The 21,672-nt window shown below is 42.1% G+C and overlaps 1 protein-coding gene across 6 annotated transcripts in view; it reads right to left on the reverse strand.

The window, feature by feature from the left end:
• grm8a (glutamate receptor, metabotropic 8a) overlaps positions 1-21,672 on the reverse strand; it is a 225,283-nt gene that overhangs the window by 68,250 nt on the left and 135,361 nt on the right. For all 6 annotated transcript variants that reach the window (XM_027291890.1, XM_027291888.1, XM_027291892.1 and 3 more), the window contains 3 exons: positions 3,556-3,691; positions 2,970-3,124; positions 102-239 (listed from right to left, as the gene is read on the reverse strand). In XM_027291890.1, coding sequence (XP_027147691.1) covers positions 102-239; positions 2,970-3,124; positions 3,556-3,691 — 429 coding nt within the window. The remainder of the gene's footprint in view (positions 1-101; positions 240-2,969; positions 3,125-3,555; positions 3,692-21,672) is intronic.

The following is a 21,672-nucleotide window of genomic DNA, read 5'->3' on the forward strand; positions in this document are numbered from 1 at the left end:
TCTTTTTGTGTCTGTACAATGGAGCAGTCCAAACAATACAATACACCTAATTACCGTTGCCCGTTAGGGCTATCAGGCGTAGTCAAAGTGTAGAGTCTTACCTGTGCATTTCTTCAGGCTACCGGGCCGTTTACCGTGCATCCCCAGCTTACAGTTGAAGTTTTCCTCCCAGAACTCAGCGAACCAAACGTTTCTTCGGTTGTTGGACAGTGAGCGGCTACGGAAATACCGATCAAATGCTGCAAAGAAAGCAGAGAGGGTAAAAGTTAAAACACATATGGTGAAAAGGGGTTTGTACTGAGTACATCTACCCGTCCAAAAAGATGATTGAGCCGACTTCATTCTGATTTGAAAGGCTTCATTTCTACACCTGCACTTAAAAAATGAGGTGTTCGCGGCAGTTTAATGCGTTTTGACTAAGAAAGGCATATGTTATGAATAGCCTATGGATCTAAAGTATGAGTGAAAAACCATTTTTCTGTGTAGCCATCCAGTGTAGGAGCTCCCATCAAACACTGAAGCCGAGAGCAGGGAGAGCAAACGTTTCAGAATGAGCTTTCACAGGCTACGCTGGCAACTTGTCCAATTTAATAAGTAGACAGGAAGAGAGAAATGGGGAAGAACACATCCCTCCACTCTCAAGAATGGAGATACCTGTCAAAGACTGGCAGGCTGAGATAAAGAGATGGAAAAAAAGAAAAATGAAAAGAGGGAGACAAAAACACTTCTTGTAGACTACTTAGTTCATACCAGAATTAATTGGGAAAACAGCTTTTTTGCTTTAAAAAGATGTCAAACTGGATAATTTTTTTAAATTTTTTAGAAGGCATCCTTTCACGCCATATTGCTTCATAACCCTCTTTAACATCATCAGCAGTGCGTTGGCTACTTGACAACATCATCGTTCCTCTGAACCTCATTCAGGTATGCCCCCAAGATGACTTCAGAGAAGCATTACACTTCACTAATAATGAGAAGGTGTCATTGGTAACACCACTGGGACTGTAGTTTGGAGCAACACAGTGCACAGGAAACAAACCACAGAGGGAAGGGGATTACTGGGGGCAATCAGACCGACTCGTGCATCCTGTGCGATGCCGAGCTTGCTGTAAAAGCTGACAAAAGCTGCCTCGATTAATCTCATTTGCTGTCAGGAGAAACTGGTCCCGTGTGCACCTGTGTAGCACAATTAATTGATACTTTGATTGCTGGGAACAGTGGGTTTGCTCTGTGTGTAACAGGTAGCACATGTCAGCTGGGATCACATGCTTCTCGTTGTGATCAGAGATGTAACGCTCATTAAAATCGAAGTGTTTGTGGTACCGTGAGGTTCTTTGAACAACACTGAGTTCAGGTAAGCAAATTATGTCAATCCAGTAGATAATTATTTTGGATCCTCAGGGGTACAAAAGTTCCTTAAGTTGATTAAATAAAGAAAGTTGAATAGTAAGTTTGTTTTTGTCAAGAGGTGAAAAGATTGAGACCACTCTCTGTGCTGCATTGCACACTAAATATGAAGCCAGAAGATGGTTAGCTTTATAAAGTTATATACAAATGTATCATATCTGTTTAAAAACTATATGTTGTGGTTTTGCATGGATTAATGTGGCAGACTACTTCTTCTGTTGGAACCTGGGTGTGACATGGAGATGGCCAGCTGTCCTGCTGCAACAACTGACTACTGCAGAACATCAATAGGATGTTCCTCACCCAGGAGGAAGCACAAGTTCTAGTCCAGGCTCTTGTTATTTCACATCTAGACTACTGCAACTCACTCCTGGGAAGTTCACTGCTCCTCCACACCCTGCACTAGATACTGGTGACCCTGGTACTAGCCATCTTGCAGAGGATGGCTCAGGTGCGTCCACTGTGTTCTGCTACTACTAATCAACTTGCTACTCGCTCACTACGAAAAGAGCCAGCTGCCACTCAATAAAGACATGACAGTTTGCTGTCATGGCTCAACAATGGTGGAACGACCTCCCCATTGACAGCAGGACAGCAGGAACTCAACACTTCTTCTGTCAAAGGCTGAAAACACATCTGTTCAGACTGCATAAAGAGTACAAAGTAAAATAAAACTCTTTCTCCATCTCCGTCTTGTTTCTAAACGTAGCACCTGAAGCAGCTCAGCTTGACAAGGTTGATGATTCTGGCAGTTTTTGGCGGTGCATCTACTTTACTGAATGTACTTATTGCAAGTCATTCGCCACTAGTTGCCAGGCAACATCACACTGACGACAAACCTTTAGTAAGTCTTTTTATTATATATATTTGTAACACCTAACTGTGTAGCACTAACTAATGCCTTAAAAAGAGCTGAATCAACACCTTTCTGACTTATCATTTTAAGCTTCACAAAGGTGGTTACTGGATTATATTACATCAGATTGTCAGGCGTACCTAATAAATCAGCGGTGTATGCACTTTTTTTTATTAATCCTCTGCTTGTCCTGTCACTCACAAATCCTCTGTCTATTCTAAAGACCCCATAGCGTGTTCCCTCATGTCGACCGGACAAAGCTGACTTTGATTTATATAAACCTCTACATACACACTTCTCTCCTCCACTTTAGGTTTATATCTTGATGGCTTTGCTTCCCTCCAGGAGTCAATTATCTAATAGAAAAGCCTGGCAAGGAGCAAATTAGTATATCCTCTCTTGGCCTAATGGCAAAAACTTGTTGCCCGCTGGGATCATGAGTGAAGAAACATGAGTATATTTTCACTCTGTTTTTGGTCTTTCCTGCTGTCGCCTTAATTTGATCTATTAGACTTCTACTGTACCACACACACACACACACCTCCAGCTTCTTTTCATTTGTCACGCAGCCAGATGTGTGGAAAGAGTTACAGTGCAGATAAAAGTTTCTCCGTTCATCTATTGTTAGTTACTGACTGCATTTGAAAGGATGTATTTGCTTCACACACACACACACACACACACACACACACACACACACTCTTACCATCCACAGATGCTCGTTTGGGAAGAATCGTGATGGCTCCCTCGGCCACTCTCTCCTGGCCAATCACGGGTGAGATTTTGGACCCCCAGCTGTCTGAACCCACCCACAGGAAGTGACCTGTTTGGTTGTTCCTTTTAGCTGCGTCCAGAACTCGTCTGTTTGAGAAAAAAACAGAATGGAAGTTCTTATGTAGCCCAGTAAAGAACCACAAAAAGGGGTGATGATGCAAGTTGCCTCTGGCTATATCCTGTTAGAGGCTATATGCCATTTTGACAGTGATCCCTTCCCTCCTCAGTATCATGGCCTAGTAAACAACATCAACTAATCATTGAAAAGATAACAAACAGGAGATACTTGACTGAATGAGGGCTAGAACTACATAATGCAAAAGCTCCAACTATCTTATAAACTTAAGTAATGTTAAGTTATAAGCTTAAATTATATTCTTACTAACTTCTGCTTTTAACCGGATGTGGCATGTAGGTATCTTTAATTTATTACTACAGAATAAGCAGAAAATTATGACTAACATGAACACAGCAGAGACATGAGCAGGCGGTGGGAGATTTAAGTGCGTAGCACGTACCGTATGTCATCCTCATTAGCGAACATGATGATAGCCCTGGCATTCGAGGTCTCCAGGAGGCGTCTGATGATCTTGTCAAACTCCCCTGACCTGGGCTCCCTGGGGATCTTCAAGGACTGGGCAATACACACACCACCTGGGATAGATACAGCGACAACGAGAACGACAAAATGTGTTAACTGTATACCCGGTTTATAAAACTGTGTCCTTAAACTTTTAAGGTCTTCTACTGGTGCATGGGAGTGATCTGGTTTAACACCGCAGCAGCAGCAGCCATCAACAATTCAAGGAAAATCCAAACCGCAACATGTAATTCCAAGTAATTTTGCAGCTCCAAAACACCACAGCACCACAGCAACAAGCAAGAAGTCACAAATTATTTAAAATAGATAATGATCACAGCCACAGTCCCCATATTAAAACTTTCATGCCAAAACAGGTTATGAAAAACATAAGTCAGAGAGTAGGATGAGACAAGAAAAACAAGTTCCCGCAACAGAGCACGGAAACAAACAGCAAAATGTTGGGAGAGAAAAGAGAAGGGATGGTGGCATGGTGGATACGAGGAAGAAAACAAGTGGTCGAGAAGGAAAAGAGGAAGAGGGAGAGGTGGAGAAAGGAAAAGGAGAGAGAGATCCTAGGTGGCAGGAAAGGAAAAAGGAAGGTGTTGATGGCTGAACAGAAAACAGCAAAAAAATGAGGGCGAAAGATAAATGTGGAAACATTATGATTCAAAATAATGTCACTGTGAGCAGCGATTGCCCGGAAATACCCTCTGCGCCCACTTCACGCTCATTCATTTCCTATTGTTGGCGATGACAACAATAGCAATCACAGCAATATTAGTCATTTTACTCACAATATGTCATGATGAGGACGATGCCACACTTCACACACACATCATTCATGTTCAACCCTGGAAATATGGGGATAAAAAAAAGATGGAATTTTTTTTTTAACGACTTCCAGTCTTGAACAAATGGACGCGGAAAAAATAAGCACGTACTCTCTTACACACTAATCCTGACGATAAATCTAATCTCTGTGCTGTTAACTGGCCCTGCTTCATTAGATCATTGGTCCAGCTCAAGGTGTAAAGGTGTGTGCATGTAAGTGTGTAGGATTACATCATTTTATCCATAACCAGTACACAGTAAGATTGGCTGAGTGTTTCCATATCTTTTCTGTGTGTGTGTGTGTGTGTGTGTGTGTGTGTGTTCAATGTTGTCATTTGTCTGCATGCCTTTGTGGGTGAGAGAGTGTGAATGATGTCCCCTTTTCTCACTTGCCTGTTCCAGACCATTTATTGAACATCTGTACAGTCTGTCGCCTTCGCTATATCACATCCCTTAATCACACACACACACACACACACACACACACACACTCGTGCCCACGCAAACGCACATATACCAGCATGCACGTCTGTTAAAACAAATACTCATTAGCCTCAAATTAAAAGCCTCTCAAGGATAATCACTACAGTGACATAATCTGCATAGGCACACCCGTCACACTGAAGACAACTACTTGGAAGTTCAGAATACTTTCTCAAGGATAATCACCAGCTTCATATACATGTTTGCATGCAGACACAATAAATTATGGAGGGAACAAAGCATGCATTGCGTACTGCAGACAAACATAGAGAACAGCTGACGTTTGCGTTCCTTCTCTATCGTCCTTGGAGCAGGATAAAAGTGATTAAATCATCGTTTGTTTTATGGCTCGTCATCATCATCAATAACTGTCCCCGCGGAGAACTGATTTCCCAGATAGAGATGATATCAAATCATATCTGTGCGTCTGGGTAAGCGTTTACGTACACACACTCTCACACACTAAAAGCGCTTCTCGTCTTTGATGATACGGCTCATTAAAAAGGGGAACGTCAGTTATTAGAGCACACCTTTGCTGCTCTGTTGAAAGGAAAGCTGTGAGGTTAGGTCACGAGAAACATCCTCTTTTTTTTTTTTTCCCCTTCACTCACAGAACATCTAGTTGAAAGCAGAAGTAGGCGGCTTCGGAAGAGAGAGATCCAACATCAAAGCTCTCACGCATACGGCACTCCAGACAGAGGATTTGCTTCACGTTGTAAACTATATATGTAGAGAGAAAAAAAAGAGAGACGAGAATATCTTGTAAACAATAAAAGCTATTTTTTGGTTGGCGTGCTTTTGTGTCATCTGTCGAGGCTGCGCGGGAAACAAAGTTTGGTCAGATGTGAAAAAGTGTTTGTGAACTATGAGCCCTGGTATCGACTTCAGTGAAGCTCTGGGTTCAAAAACCTCCATCACTGGTACATGACATGGTGGGAAAGCTTTCTGTGGGACGAATCAAATAACTGACAATTCTTTTCCAAAGGAAAGAAACTGTGACTGATGGCGTGAGATACAAATTCTAAATGGAGTTGCTTGATTTTGAGCAATCAGAGTGAAAAGCTATTTAAACTTGCAGCGTCATATCTTATGAACCGCCCCCCCCTCGACCTCCAAAAGCACAATCTGCAGGCTCATAATTTGTCTGATTGTGCAACAACTGGATAATTAATTGTTTAGAGACATGCCATCACAGGCTGGGCATACTAATGTGAGACCAGTCAGAAATTCTCTTGATTCACTTCAAATAAAAGAATGGTCTCAGCTGTATTGGATCATAGTAATAGTCACTTTATTACATTCTTCGGCGTTTGTAACACGTTCATCTACAACAGGCTAATTGAATCACGGGCTCTTTATCCAATGAGCAGCAACACAGAGCTCTCAGTTTATCTCTAATAACCTGATTATTGAAGCTTCAACGTGGAACAGAATGTGACTGATCCCAATTCCTTAAGTCTGTTTATGTGTCTATCTGTGTGTGTGTGTGTGTGTGTGCGCGCTTTGTTAGGCTGGGTGTAGATGTGAGGCACGTTTTTGTGCATGGCTTGTAGGTGTCAACCAATGAGCTGAAGCACACACACAGTTTCAACTCGCGGGGTGCAAGTTGAAGTGAGGATAAATTCAATTTTAAGTGTGTCCGTCGCTTCTCCGAATGAAACCCCTTATAGTCAGTAATTAACTCCATTCTGTTTAAAGTTGAAATTCATTCCATTTCAGCACGCGGGGAAACGCTGCTGTCTCGACGTTTAATTAACAATCTGCTTCCCTCCCACACTCTTCACTCCGTCTCTCTCTCTCTCTCTTTCTCACTCTCTGCACCAGTTCATCCATTAACTAACGGAGGCATGAATGGCGAAGAAGAAAAAAGGGAGCTAATTTTTCCCCCTCACTGTGTGAATCTTGTTCCTGTCATTTTCTTCTCACATTCGCTGTGTCAAACTTTTTCAGGGAGTACATCTCCAAAGTGTTTAAACAGTGAGAGAAAAAAGAACAAAAACAACGAGAGCGCCGTTCTCTAGAGAATGTCAATTTTACAATACATTTATTATGGGAGTATCGAATAAATGGCACCATAGTTTCTCAGTCAGACGATTAAATCATTTTTAAAGACGCTGAAACTTGGCAAGGCTGCATTTATATGAGATGAAAAGCTCGGACATCCTCAGAAACTTAGAGAACTACAATTACGAACGTCAGGATATTGAATATGAATATCTGGGCGACTTGCATCTCAATCCGGGAGCAAGATAGAGCTGCAACCCGCAACTGACTTTTACTGGCAGATTTTTATCAGCGACAACAATCACCTTCTTCTTCATGGTCATCCCATTTATCATTGCTTTCACCCCTTCTTCTTCTTTTCCATCATCCGCCTTTGTTTATTTACTACCCCTCCTCCTCTTTATTTACAGTCCTCATCTTCACTTCGCGCACTTATCTGCCCTCTTTTTTTTACACACGGCTGCGTCTTCCAAGCAATTTTAAAAAACATGACTCCGATAGCAGTCATCTGCATCACGCCATGCAGCTCACCATATCCTGCACAAAACCTCTATTCAACACTGCGGGAGGAACCCAATCACTGATACACTCATGCATCCCGTAATGTATTTATAACAGAAAGTACGGCTTCAACACACACCAACGGTAATGTGGTTTTCCTGCTAAGCAAGATGAGTAATGAGAGTAACTTTAAAGCTTAGCTGCCTTTATACCGCTGGCACTGGGATGTGTGTGTGTTCATGTGACCGCATGCATATTTCTGTGTTAGATGTGAGTGTGTAACAAAATGAAAGGAAGGCAGTGAAATCAAAGTCCCTGCCTTTAATGATTCTTCCATTAAGATAGAGCTGTTACCCTCACTTTTTCTAAAGAGTGTGTGTCCTTAACTCAGGGACAAACACACACACACACACACACACACACTCAATTGTTGGTATTAGCAGGTAACATACAGTATGAGGCACCCAACAAATCCATGCAGGAAAAGATTCATTATATTTTTGCAGCTTAGTGAGCATTTATTTGCTAAAGAAAAAAAAGCAAACACCCACCGTAATACCTGCCAGTGCACTGTTACTATTAGTGGATTCTCACACTAACATACAGCAAACACGCACACACACACACACTAATTTTGACACACTTTCTTTCTCTCCAAACCTCATTAGCACTGCTTTAAAATTAAAAGTTGCCCTCTGCTTCTCTATGCTTTGTTCATGGCTTGAGGCACTGTAGCGTGGGCCTTTGAAGTCACTGATTTATGTGTGTGTGTGTGTTTGTGTGTAAGAGAGAGGCTGTGCGTGTGTGTGTGCGAGTAGCTTCCAACATGCTTGTGTGACTATGTCTATGCTTACCGATGAACGTTTGCCTTCGCATGTATTTGTGTGCATTCCAGTAACTACATGTACAGCACATATGCTGGCTTTGCTCGGGTGTGGATGAAGTGGTGCGGTAAATATTGTGTTCTGCATTTTTTTTTCCTCGCTCTGAGTTGAAACTTCTCCCCAGGCTTTCTAATGAATCATTGACAACACCCACAGATCCGCTGTCCTAGGAAATTTACATCCTCCCATTAAAATATGCCTTAAAGGACACAGACCTTGGAGCCTGAAATGGGTTTGGAAATTTAAGAACCCGAACCCGAAAAGATACTGCTGACCTGAACCAAGCCTGGGGTGGAAAAGCTTTTGTGAACCTGTAACAGACTTACAGCTTGAAATTTCTCATAATTTGCTGAAAATGAAACCCTGCATGGGGAAAAAAATGTTGTTTTAGTTTACAGAAATTGAATGTACTTTTGGTAAATGTTTATTCGATTAGCACGGTATGAATACGCATTGAGATAAAAATTATGAGCAATGTCTCTGCGGCGCTGTGAGTTATCGCAGTATAAATTGAAGCAGCAGTTTGCATCAGTGACTGGATATTGGATATTTGAGCTGATCTACTGTGCACATAATAAAAATGTTTCAAGTGGTGCTCAGACAAAATACAATAATTTGTGGTATCTATCTAAAAAGCTAATTCACACTCGAGCCTCAGTATATTATAGCAGGATTTAATAATACAGTGATAGCCGCTGGAGTTATCCTTCAGCCTGCATCTACTTTGTGTTAGGATGATAAGTCTTGACATTGCAGAAATCCTCCTTTCCTGGATTCTGCATTAATACTGCAGCAGTAGCTACTGTTCCAGAGATGCATACTTCTACTTTAGGCAAAAAAAGATTTAATCACACAAGGTAAAAGATAGTCACCGGGGCATCAATTATCAGCCCTGGTGGTGGATTTCTTGCTGAGTTCAGCCTTGAACTGACCCTGACATAACCCCCCACTCAGGCCTCCAGAGGTGGGCACTGATTGACACGCAGGGCCTCCCGCTGCACGGCTCACCTGTGGCCACCTGAACCTGTTGTGTCGTCGTCATTGTTGGAGTCCTGGTCAGAGCCGCTGCAAATCACCTGTGTACCCTGACATCAAATTGGCCTCCGTCTGTCTCAAAGGCTGTGTTCAGTCCCAGTCTTTACAATGCCCACTGGGATGCTGCTGAGCCCATTCTGTTCTACCCACTTGCCCGGCTCCCCATCAGCATACTCTGCTGGGTCCTGCCCTGACCTGGGCCTGAAACCTCCTCCTCCTGGGAGTCCAAAACGCCTGTGTTAGTGATTTCAACAACTCCCCCCGTGTTCCGACCTCCAGACCTGTAATATCATTAAACGTATTACAACGCATTTATTACGTGTTTGTATACTGCGTATAAATGCTAAATAAGAGGGTTTTGCAACATGTTGTCTAGGTTTGTTGGAGGTCCACAAATGGATCAGCAGTTATCAGAACATAATCATATTTTGAGTGTATTACTTGTATAAACAATTGCTGGGCAGCATTGGTAATTTGACTCTTTATCCTCTGTGCATATAGACAGAAAGTAATAATGTCAGTGCAACAGAAAACAAGTAAATGTGCAGGACATGACATCCCCCATCTTTCATTATATTAATATTACAATAGTAACCATAGCGAATAACCCTCATCATCCATCTAGCCTGCACTTGCAATATTGAAAGCAATAGCCTCGACAGTCATTGTAGAAATCCCCTGCATTATTTATCAAATTAGTCACCATTGTAGATGTCTTATGGAATGTGTATGTCTTCTATTAGTACCAGACGGCATGGTGCAATTATTCCATCCTGCCCCCATTAATATGGAAAATAATCATAGTCAGAGTCAGTGACAGCTGAAAAGAGGACAAAATTTGAATGTCAATATAATTTACCTGTCTGGGGGTGATGTTGCAGGGCAGCAGCTCTGCAGAATGATTGGATTAAAAAAACAGGACTTTGACTTTTGCCCCTACTTTATTTTAACACAGAGGACAGACTGTGCCGCTTTACCGTGTACAGATATCCAAAACTGGAGAGGAGCAGCAACAGATTGGACCTTGTACAGACATCTTTCATTATTCCTGTGTGTGTGTGTTTGCAGGGTAGTGGGAGATACAAGGAAAGAGTGAGTCTAAGTGCCGAGGGAGGATTTGGAGGGTTCGAGCAGGGAGAGGGAAAGAAGAGCGAGACAAAAAACACACAAGGGAGACGGAGAGTGAGTGAGCAAGACAGAAACGGAGACAGAGAGAGATAGAAGGTCTCTGCCTTTTAACGTCTCACTTCACCTGCCTTTCCGCAGAAAGTGGGTGTGTGTGTGTGTGTGTGGTGTTTGGAGTGTAGGGGGCGTGGTGGCAGGTCTGTCTTCACCGCAGGAGTCAGGCAGTCGAGCTGAAGTCAGCACTTGCTCGGGTCTGAGGGGAGACAGGTGGACACCTATGGCATGGAGCAATGTGTGTGGGTGTATTTGTGTGTGTCAGGTGTATGTGCCTCTCCATACTCAACAATTGTACCGGTAGTGTACAGGAAATTAGCTTTGGTTTATAGTATGCAGGTAGTACTTGTTTCTGGAGAGTCTGAACCATCTTGTTTACATATATTCCATGGAGATTGCATTGCTTTCCCATCATTTTGATAAAAGCAACATACTGTATTGTGGTTTATGTGCCTGCCTGTCTTCACTGTCTACAACATAGTGAGAACATGTCGACTGAGGGAATTATATTTCTGCAAATATACTCGTAAACGTCTTCCAGGAGAGACTGGAGACCAGAAATCTTATGCCCAGAACCTGTACAAGACTAAAACGAAACAGCAACGCAAACGCCTTGGATCGACAGCCGTGCGCCTTTGTTTTACGCACAGCATGTCCCGGGCTCGACTGCAGACCAGCAGCCTTTCAAATGAACTGTTTACCACCAATCCTGTGGTGAGAGTTGACAAGTGCAACTGGAGACTTGTTCTGTGAGTCTTCAGGCAAGAGACAAGTCAGTTAATGTCTCCATTGACTCATCTGACCTTCTGCCACCTGTCACGCATCACCAATACTTCCAATCAATCAGATTAATCCCACAGGCTGTCCGCCGGATGGCGAGAGACTGACAGAATCGGGTGGGACGGATAGGCGAGAGGGAAAGGATGGAGGAGAGAAGGGAGCCAGGGGCGGAGAAGACGGAAAGAGATGGCAGAAAATCAAGGGGGAGGTGGAGAGGAAGAAATTAGGAAAGGGTGGGAAGATGAAGGATATAAAGGCGAGGGAGGAGGGAGATAAGCAAGGTATGATTGGATGTCAGACCGCAGATAAAAAGCACAAGGTCAATGTTAAACTCAGAGATCACAAAGAGAGAACATGTCCACTTCTCTGCCTGCTACTCTCTCTCCCTCTCTCTCCGACGTCTGAGCCTTGATCGCTCTCTCTCTCCTCTAACATTCTCTCCCTTTCCCTGAGAGAAGACTTTTCTTTCATTTTTCTGACATTTTCTCTCCCCTCCCTCTCTCCCTCTCTCCCTCTCTCTCTCTCCCTCTCTCTCTCTCTCTCTCTCTCCTACACACACTATCTGACAGTAATCAGACATCCAATTACAGCAGTGCCCTCAGACGAGGGCTATGTGCATGTTTATGTGTGTGTGTGTGTGTTATATGTGATGCAGCTGCTGTTTCTTTTCTGAACACACACACACACACACACACACACACACACTAATAGAGCGTCAGATCCCTGCTGATGCTTGTTACTCCCCAAGCTGGGATGCCCTGCTGTCCTCCAACCCACGCCTTATCTGGGGGTCTCACATGTGGAAATACACACACACATACAGATTCACTGTATAGAAAGCATACCAAAATACTGCATGTGTCATCAAACAGAAAAAACATACTAAACTCTGGCACATGATAACAGGTAGAAGGAAATACTGTAAATGCAGAGTAAGTGTACACACTTAAACATGAGGATTGTAGCAAAATAGCAAAAGTATGCTGTTCTGTCCGGTGTGTTGCCGTGGCGTCACGCTCCCAATGGAGAAACAGATGAATGAAAAACCCCAAAATGTCATAACTGTCCATTCTTATCTTATGTCAGTGTCAAACTGGTGACCTTTACTGTGACCTTTCTGACAACCAAACATAATTGAGTCTGGAAATTAAATTTGTCTTCCAATGTTTCCTTTTTCTATATTTTAAACCACAAAGATATATACATATGCATAGAAATACTTTGCATTACTGATTACACGTATTATTATTAAGTAGAATTATTACATGTATATATTCTACAGTACTGAATGAGACACATTTGGTTCATAATGAAATATTTGAAGATTTGAAATCAGGATTGCTACATTCGTTATTTTCACTTTTTATGTGTCACCAGACAAATCAGTATTGGGAAAGGACACTTCATTTCTTTAACCATCTCCTGAGTCATATATACTTCAGCAGTTGCTGTTGCTGTGTGTTTACAGAGATATACAGAGCAAGATAACCACTTTTGATGATTACCTAAAGAGAGAGTTATGCATTGTTAATGAACGCTCTTTGGTGCTGTAAGGCGATAATAACTTTTAGATTTTCCTCAAACGTCCACTTGAGACTGGCTGCAGAACAAGCAGAAATACAAACGTGTTTACAACCTGGTACCAGAAACGATTGTAGTCTTGGCTACAAGCAAATTCCCTTGTCGAACTGTACTGAGGATCTGAGGTCCGCCGATGATCCACGTCTTTACCGCGGTAGAGGCAGGGCTACCATGGCCGGGGCCAGATCCACAGATTTTGTATTTCAGAAACCTGTGAGTGACGTTACGCATATGCCACCCATTCTTTATACTGTCATTGTATTTTCTTCATATTCTTTTCCCTATCTATCCAAGAATCCTGTAGCAAATAGCAAATTTCTAGCAGTAGGTTTTTACTAACATTAGGCAGTAGGATGCCCCACACACAGATGTTGCACTTTTTGCATGTAACTGTATACAGTACTTAATGGAGCATGGCTTCTGCATCTGTTAAATAATTCTGCAGGCAAAATACTACAACAGCCAGCAACAAATGTTATCAATCCTCACCACAATAAGCAGGGAGCATCCTCCAATCATTCAGCCAGGCTATAACACAACAAAAGCCAGAAATGTAATTCATTAAGGTTGTGTTTGGGCACATACACACACAAAGAACACACACTTTGTTTAACAGTTTTATCAGTGTTTATCTCTGCCAAATCAACAGAATCAGAGTCACCCAGCGGTGCACATAGAGCTGACTGTGAAACGAAAATTGCACATCTGCAAGTTAATGTAGTCATTCGTAAGTGACAATTACAGCGTTGAACTAAATATGCACTCGGAAATAAATGAAATATTTAATAGGAACTTCATCGATAAGTCAACACGGCAGCCAATCGGCCAGCCCATAGAAATTTCACCCAGTAATTTGTTCCTTTCACAATCTGCCAATGAACACAATTTATGGGCAACATTATGGTTTTTGAATAGCAATGACCACACAGGCTTATTGCTGCTGATAGCATCTGTGTGGGAAAACATGATGCCTGAATGGCTATGAAAAGAAAAGGCTTGGCTGCCTGTGAATACATTATGGGTTGTGTGTGTGTGTGTGTGTGTGTCTATGCCTGCATACGTTCATCTTTGGGTGCATGCATGCAACGCAACAGGGACCTTGCACCTGACACTAGCAGGAGCGACTGTGTGCTGTCGCTATGGTTAGATGGGCGGCATGGAAATGCAGAATATTTTCAGTATCTTCCTCTCTCGCTCCTTTTTCCTAACAGAGATGAAAATATGGACGTGATGGAGGGGCAAACAAACTAATTTATTGTGTTGTTTTGATATGCGTCTACAGTGAATGTATCTTATAGGATTGTGACTTCTTCAATTTCATGTGCCTTTATGTCATATTCTGTTTGGGTTGCCATTGCAGTGTTGGAAAAGTGTTGACGGTCGTATCTTGAAGATTTCAAACAAAAACAGGATTTGTTTCAATCTTTTTGAGGCAATCATTGGACTCCAATGAGCAATTATGGTATCATACATTTGGGAAATTTAGGAGGTCCCATTAAACTGAGAGCTTTGTATCCGCTTGTCACGCTGCACTCTATATTTTATGCAGCCCTGTCTGTGGTAAAACACACCCTACTTCCTTCACTTTTACATGTTGTGCACGAGAGCGGCGTGGTTTTCTTGACAAATCCTCCAAGTGGTGGAGCAATATTGCAAGAATTATATTAAAATGTGACTGGCATTTACAATCGACCTGTCTCTTTCTAAGAAAATGAAAAAGAAGAGAAATAAATTGGATTTTTTACCTGATTGATCCATGCCAGTATGTTTGTCTCAAAGATTAAGCCATGCAAGTCTTGGGACAGACATATTTCATCAATGTGTTAGGATTATGTAAATGCTACAATTGTCTTTTAAGCCAAGTTTTTTCATTGGTATTAACAATATTGTAACGTATCAGCCTCATCAGCATTCACTGATTAACATTCAAAGGGTCCAATTCAATAAGGTATGCCTTCTTCACAGTGAATATCAAGAACGCCTTATTCTTTGGCCAGGTGCTGTGACTGCACTATTGCTTTGGCCAACTCTGCCCTCATGCATAGATTTCAACGGATCAATAAGTCTTGCACATGAACTATTCTTCAGGTATTGACATGTACTCTATTGGCCTAGGGCTCTGCTTCTTGCAGCATCAATGGACACAGCGTTTGCTGCCAAAAGCTTAGACGATGAGGCTGAAAAAATAAAAATGAAAATGCTAAAGCAGTGCTGCTTAAAGTCAGGGGACTATATTTTCATGACGGAGCACAGAGGGGCTTTCCGTCGGTGAAGTGACATTTTCGACAGACACAAAAAGTTTTTCCTCTTGTCTGCTCGCATTAGATATTTCAGTGATTTGCCCTGAACTTGACAGCACTTAAGTAGGCGGGGGAGCAGAAGCAGAAGGGTTTGTTAGAGATAAAGCAGCAGAGCGATGTTGGTGCTGTTGTGGTGATTTGAGCGTTGCACTGTGTTGTAACTTTCTCAAAACGTCACAGGCACCTGGAATTTAACGCAGTAGAGGTGAAAAGGTGATGCTCAGGTTTGGTGCCAGGTCTCTTGGTAATGTGTTTTTTCATTATCCAAACCTGCTGCCAACTGCAACACTGCTGTGTCTGCTCATTAGATTACAAAAAAAAAAAGTGGCCACTGTCTGTGCACTTGAGAACTAAGCAACTTGTATGCAAATAAATAAAAAATAAAAAAACAGGGCCCGTCTGGAGAGTTGATGAGACTGCTATTTTTTTATTTCTTTTTGGGTTTTTTTTGTTTGTTTTTTGCACAAGGTAAGACAAATAAGCAAAGTAGGATATTTTTCTGTGTGCTTCTGCAACTAGCTCAGTACCAGGTATAGTATTGCAAATACTTTGCAAAGCTGTACAATAATGCAGCAGATTTATAAATCGATATAATGTTAGGAGTGAAAGGCGCTGCTGCAAAGTATTCCAAAAAAACATGTACTATAGAGGATGAATACATACAGTTAGTGTCCATCAGCAGACACAAACCACTGGGTCATACTGTGTCGAGATGTCTTACGTTTGCTCTTCCTCTCACTTGTTTTCTGTTTGCTTCCAAACCCTGTGGTGAAAAGCAACACCCTGCCAAACCTTCGTTCTGTTCCCGAATCAATTTTTTAAACTCCTCTCCGTCATTTTTTACTCCTTTGTTTTCCCCCCACTTTCAGCCATCCTTGTCAATTTTGCTTCAGGCAACTAATGATGAAACATGTCTTTCTCTTTCCGACGCCCCTTTGATTTACACTCTTTCTGTATCATTATTTCGGTTTATTCCCACGTTCCTTCTTGCTTCTGCTCATCGATTCCCAGGAAGGTATCAATAGCATGTTGCCATGTCTCTTCCCCCCCCCCCTGCAATCACACTGCGCATCCACTGCCTCACTCCCTCCCCGTGCAATCATCCCTCCCTCCCTCCCTCCATACTTTGTTGTTGCACCTCCTCTCTCTTTTGCCCTTCCTCTCATCCCTCCCCTCTGCGCACCCGCTGAGCGATATCAATAGCTTGTTGCTTGTCTTTACTCCATCTCAATTACACTTCCCGCTATAAACGTCAACAGCGAGAGAGACTTAGACTGAAACACACACTGTCTGGTTTGGATTTATTTCCATCATGTAGAAAATATTAGCTCATAATTTAGTTGGCAGTGAAACCAGCAGAGCATGGACTAGAAAACATGCAGTCCATATTAGCTATATTGACTAGAAATACTGACACATATTCCAGCACTCTGTTTTTGCTCTAAAATATGCAGAGATGTATAGTAACGAAGTGGAACTACTTAAGTACTGTACTTAAGTACTAAAATGCAGTATCTGTACTTTTTTGGAGTATTTTTTTCCCCCAACTTCCACTTTTACTGCACTACATATTTTTGATGAATTTAATACTTTTACTCCGATACATTTTTCATGTGCTGAATCGTTACTCGTTACTATTGTAGCGTCCAGCCGGAAACATGATGAATGACGAGGCGATATTGAACAAACTGCATTTGATGCTGAACGGTTTGGTTCCAGGACTCGGTTACTGTCAGCCGTAACCACGCCAAAAAAACAACAACATAACTCGCTCGTGCGCCGTACGTCATACACCTGACACCCAGGTGCGCTCTCTCTCACCTGCTGCCCCGCCCCCTCGCTCCCGCATTCATTCAGACGCATTCACAGACCATGGGAAATCACAGAACTCTACCATGAACATTGTAACACTGTAACATTAGAAGTTGTGCCTTAATAAATATTTGAAATAATATAAACAACAGTACTTGTACTTATACTTTTACTTGTACTTTTACTTTCAGTACTTGAGTAGCATTTTTTTACATACTTCTACTTGCAATACTTAAGTACAAAAATGTTTGAATACTTTAGTACTTTTTTACTTAAGTATGGTGTTTAATGAACACTTCAACTTCTACTCAAGTCAGTTTTTTGATATAGCACTTGTACTTCTACTCCACTCCTTTACTCCAGTACTTTATACATCTCTGAAAATATGATACCATATGATTGTGTATGTATGCATTTGAGCTTATGCTTGGTTACACTGGTGTGCAAAAGGGCAGAGAGGCCTGTAGAAAAGAAGAGGAGAGACACAGTAGAGTCTATTGGCATTTACTAAGTACTTAATAAGGTGAGTGTGTCACAGACAAACAGGGACAGAGGACAGAAATATTCTCTCCAGCCCGAAATAACCACACGCAAACACACATAAGAAAAGTCCACTGCTCGGCAGACGTCGTGAACACAACAAGAGATGCACACGAGCATTCATAGACACAGAGGAATATAAACACACACCTACACACTGTCAAAGCAGAGCCAGCCGAGCATGTTGGCTAAAGAAAAGAGGGGTCAGTGGCGATGGTTTTACAGTTCAGTACGGAGAGGACTTAAAAACGGTCCGACTGAAGCCTGACTAGACATTATTAAGGGATCACTGGAGAGGAGAGGAGAGGAGAGGAGAGGAGAGGAGAGGAGAGGAGTCATTATCACCCCTCTCCAGAGATAGATTCAGGATGCTTTATTTTTTTTTCATAATTTGAATAATGTTGTCATGGAAATGAACATTCCAATTATGTGGCTGTAAAACGTACTCTTGTTATTTGAGGATATTGAGCCAACATTTTTTTAAATGGTTCCACCATCTGGTAGTTACCTTGGAGACCAAAAAAATCACTAAAAACATTGCTGTACCTGCAGATTTCAAACACACGCACACCTGCGCACACACTATTAGATTTGCTATCTGAGAGAGAAACAGCAGATCAATCTAGCTTTTCTCCCGGGTTACTAGAAATCGCTAGGATGGTTCTATCTATCCATCCGTCGGTCTGTGTCACTGTCTGGAAGATAGACAAAAACTGATCGTATACACGACACACAAATAACAGCTGAGAGCAGGAGCATTAACAACACGTAGTCGACACAAATTCATAATGTGTGTGTGTGGGCGGAAATTGCCCCTGGGGTCCGGAATAGTTTTCTTTGTGTTGTCTCGGGTATGATAAAGCATTTCATGAGTGAATGCTCCATCCAGATGATGTTACAGGCTCTGTTCCTGCGACATGTAGTGATTAACTCGGACATACTACAGTCAAGGTTAAATCGTAAAAGGTAGATAAAGCCGATTGTCAACACATCTTAGTGGGAATCCAAATCAAAAAGCAAGATGTGAGCGGCATGTTAACTCTGTTGAAGTTACAGAAAACAGATGCCTGTCAGCAGCACAGCTCCTGAGGTGCAGAGAGGACAGTGCTCAGCCAAACTGTCTTCATCAGACTGACTGACAGTAGGAATATACTGAACATAAATGCTTTCCATGCAGGCGCCGCAGGAGGAAATCAACATTGTTTTGGTTTATTGATTCACTGATTTTATTTACCCGCTTGAGCACTAATTATAGATATCAGTTAATAATATGTGCGCAATATATAAACAGCAGGAGATTTTTGTGTGATTCATACAGCTGCTGTCAAACACAGCAAGAACAGCATGTCTGAAAGAGAAAAGTGGTGTTGCTACCGACTTCACGGTGGAGGAGTCGGCTCCAACAAAAGGAGCGACTTCCGTTATGTGGAAATGCTTTGGTCACAAAAGATCAGCCGTACAACAAAGCACGATAATACGATATCAAAAAAAAAGGGAGCAACACAACACACTTTTTTTTTTTTCCATTTCCTGAAGCAGAAGCACACAGTGTGAGCCAGAAAACACCTACTGTGAGTTCAAAACTAAATATGTTTTTTTCAGTATTTTGACACATTTTCAAAAACTGACAAAAGTTACACTTTCTGATTTTTCCCCAAAATGTTTCAAAATGTCCAGAAAATAATTATAACAGAGAAGAGTGTTCAATAACCATATTTTGTTTAAAACAACAGAGCCAAGAACAGGAACAGGGAAAGAGTGTACCAATCTCCAAATTACATGTCCCCAGTCTGCCTGCATGATAGACTGTGACAGAGTATCGACTGCACTAATTCCAGAGCGTTGTGATGAAGTAGTCCGAGTTTAATATTTCCACCAGAAGGACATGTTTAACAAAAAACAGGCATTGATTTGGTGTATAATTACAGATAAAGGCACTCTAAAAAACAACAGTCAACAGACTCAATCACTTGAGTTGAAGTCATTTTGTCATTTGTGTTCTGCGCTCTTGTGCCCTGTCATGTTACCGTTTGTAAAACATCCATCAGAACACATCTCCCTTTCACTACCAACAATCTAAAACTCATACTAACAACTGTAACTGCTGGTTTGCTGCTGACCATATTAATTGGATCAGCCTGAGTGGAAAGTGGAAGTGGTTTTTACTCTTGGCTGAGGTGAAAAAGTCAGAGTATTGAGAAAAGAAAAACTCTCTTATATGATTCATGACATACATGAAGCATTTGTCTGGTTCGCAGAGACGTGGACCCCAGAGCAGAGACTCTCACACACAATGGTGAGTGAAAAATACTTTAATGTCAAAAACCAAAGAAACTAAACCAGGCAGACAGGTGAGGCAGGGAGCAGGATGGCGAGAGGAGTTCTTCTGGAGCTGGAGCACAGGTGAGTATCATGAAGAGGGAGAGCATGGAATAATCTGACAAAGGGCAGGAGTGAAGGCCAGGCTTAAGAGGTGGAGGTAATGGGCTGAGGGGGAACAGGTGAGCCACACCCCCTGCAACACACAAGCTCTGCAGGAAAACAGAAATAGGAGGGGGAAACAGAAAGAGCACAAACAGAAAAAAACATAACAACCAAGACATAATAAACTGAACCATAACAGCGTCGCCACCAAAGACACAAAATATAGCCACAGTGATAACTCTGGGATAGCTGATACTGTTTATCTCAATGAACTAAACCATAATAATTGTCATGGGATATTGTGATATTATTTCAATGCCATATCATCCACCCTTTGTAGAAACTGGTACAGTGCCATAGCCTCTTAAGCCCCAGCCTCTTTTTTTAGGCCCATGCTCATAAATGAGTATATATCTGCAACTACAAGGTTCATTTCAATTAATAAATCGTCACAGTCTCAGCTTTCATAATTACACATCATTTGTCTGTGTAGCATGACTGGTCAGAGCACCAGCAATGGAAATGCAGTGAGTGGGTTGACTTTACGAGGCTGTACAGATTTTCATATTTGATAATTAATTTGCTTGGTGTTGGAGTTGTGTTTGGTGTGTGTACGTATGACTAACATGTGCTTGTATCAGAGTTCCTCCTGTTTAATTTAATGTGCAATGGAACTGTATTGTTACGTGATTAGCACAGTGTTTCATGCTTTGTGTAGCGGAGTGACTCCAGGGTCGCCCAGTTGGGGGCTTAAGAGGATAGTAATTGCAGCCCAGCTGACTTTGGTAAACACTGACAGGCATATTTTATCTGCTCCTTAAAAATCCCTGCTGGAGCATTATCTGAAGACGTCACGTCACGTGTTGATTTTGTGTTTATTAGCCATTTTACTAGCTCATACATGCTTATGTACACGCGCAGTTCATGTAAATAAGTAAAGTTTTGTGTTGTGTGGTTCTCTCTCTCTCTCTCTTTCAGTCTGTGAGAGTCTATCGATGCTGTAGGGTTGAATACTGTATGAGAGGTGGTGTTCAGGTGTTTTCTTTTCCCTCGGCTTCCATTAAAGAGCATCAAAAGTGATCCGCTCTCTGCTGGGCCCCCTTTGACCCTGTAATCTAGGAAGTGTGAGACTGATCTGCTTCTCTATGGACCCCCATGCTGCTCTGGGCCAATCAAATGGCCACATAACACCATTATTTCAGCCTTCCCCTGCGTGGGGGTGTCAGTACCCATCCATCGATCCCCCCCTCCCTTTTTTAATCCCCCTCCCTATATCCATCTCTTCTTTCTCACGTCAACCCCCTGCCTTCTCATTCGCTCATACCTCCCCTCTCTGCTTCACTCTCGCTCACTTTGGCCTACTATTGACTTTGCCTGTCCTGTTTTCTCTACCTCCATTCACCGAATATCTCTATCCTATCATCCCTCCATCCTGACCCCCCTCTACTCCTCCTCTCTTTAGAAACTCTCCATCCATCTATCCCTTCCTCAAAAGGCCCTTGCGGCCAAGGCTCCATAATGAAATCTCAGCAAGCCTTATTGTGTTGATTAAAGCTGTCAGAAAGGAACTAAGAGAGGAAAAATACAGCCTGCAACAGGGGAAAACAAGGGCTCAATGGTGCGTTGCCAATGCCCTTGTTTCAGCTACTGTTGTTTCTTCCAACCTCTCTCCTTTCTTTACTTCTTTCTGTCAGTATA

The sequence above is a fragment of the Larimichthys crocea genome, chromosome XX, assembly GCF_000972845.2.
Source record: "Larimichthys crocea isolate SSNF chromosome XX, L_crocea_2.0, whole genome shotgun sequence".
NCBI classification, from domain to species: Eukaryota; Metazoa; Chordata; class Actinopteri; family Sciaenidae; genus Larimichthys; species Larimichthys crocea.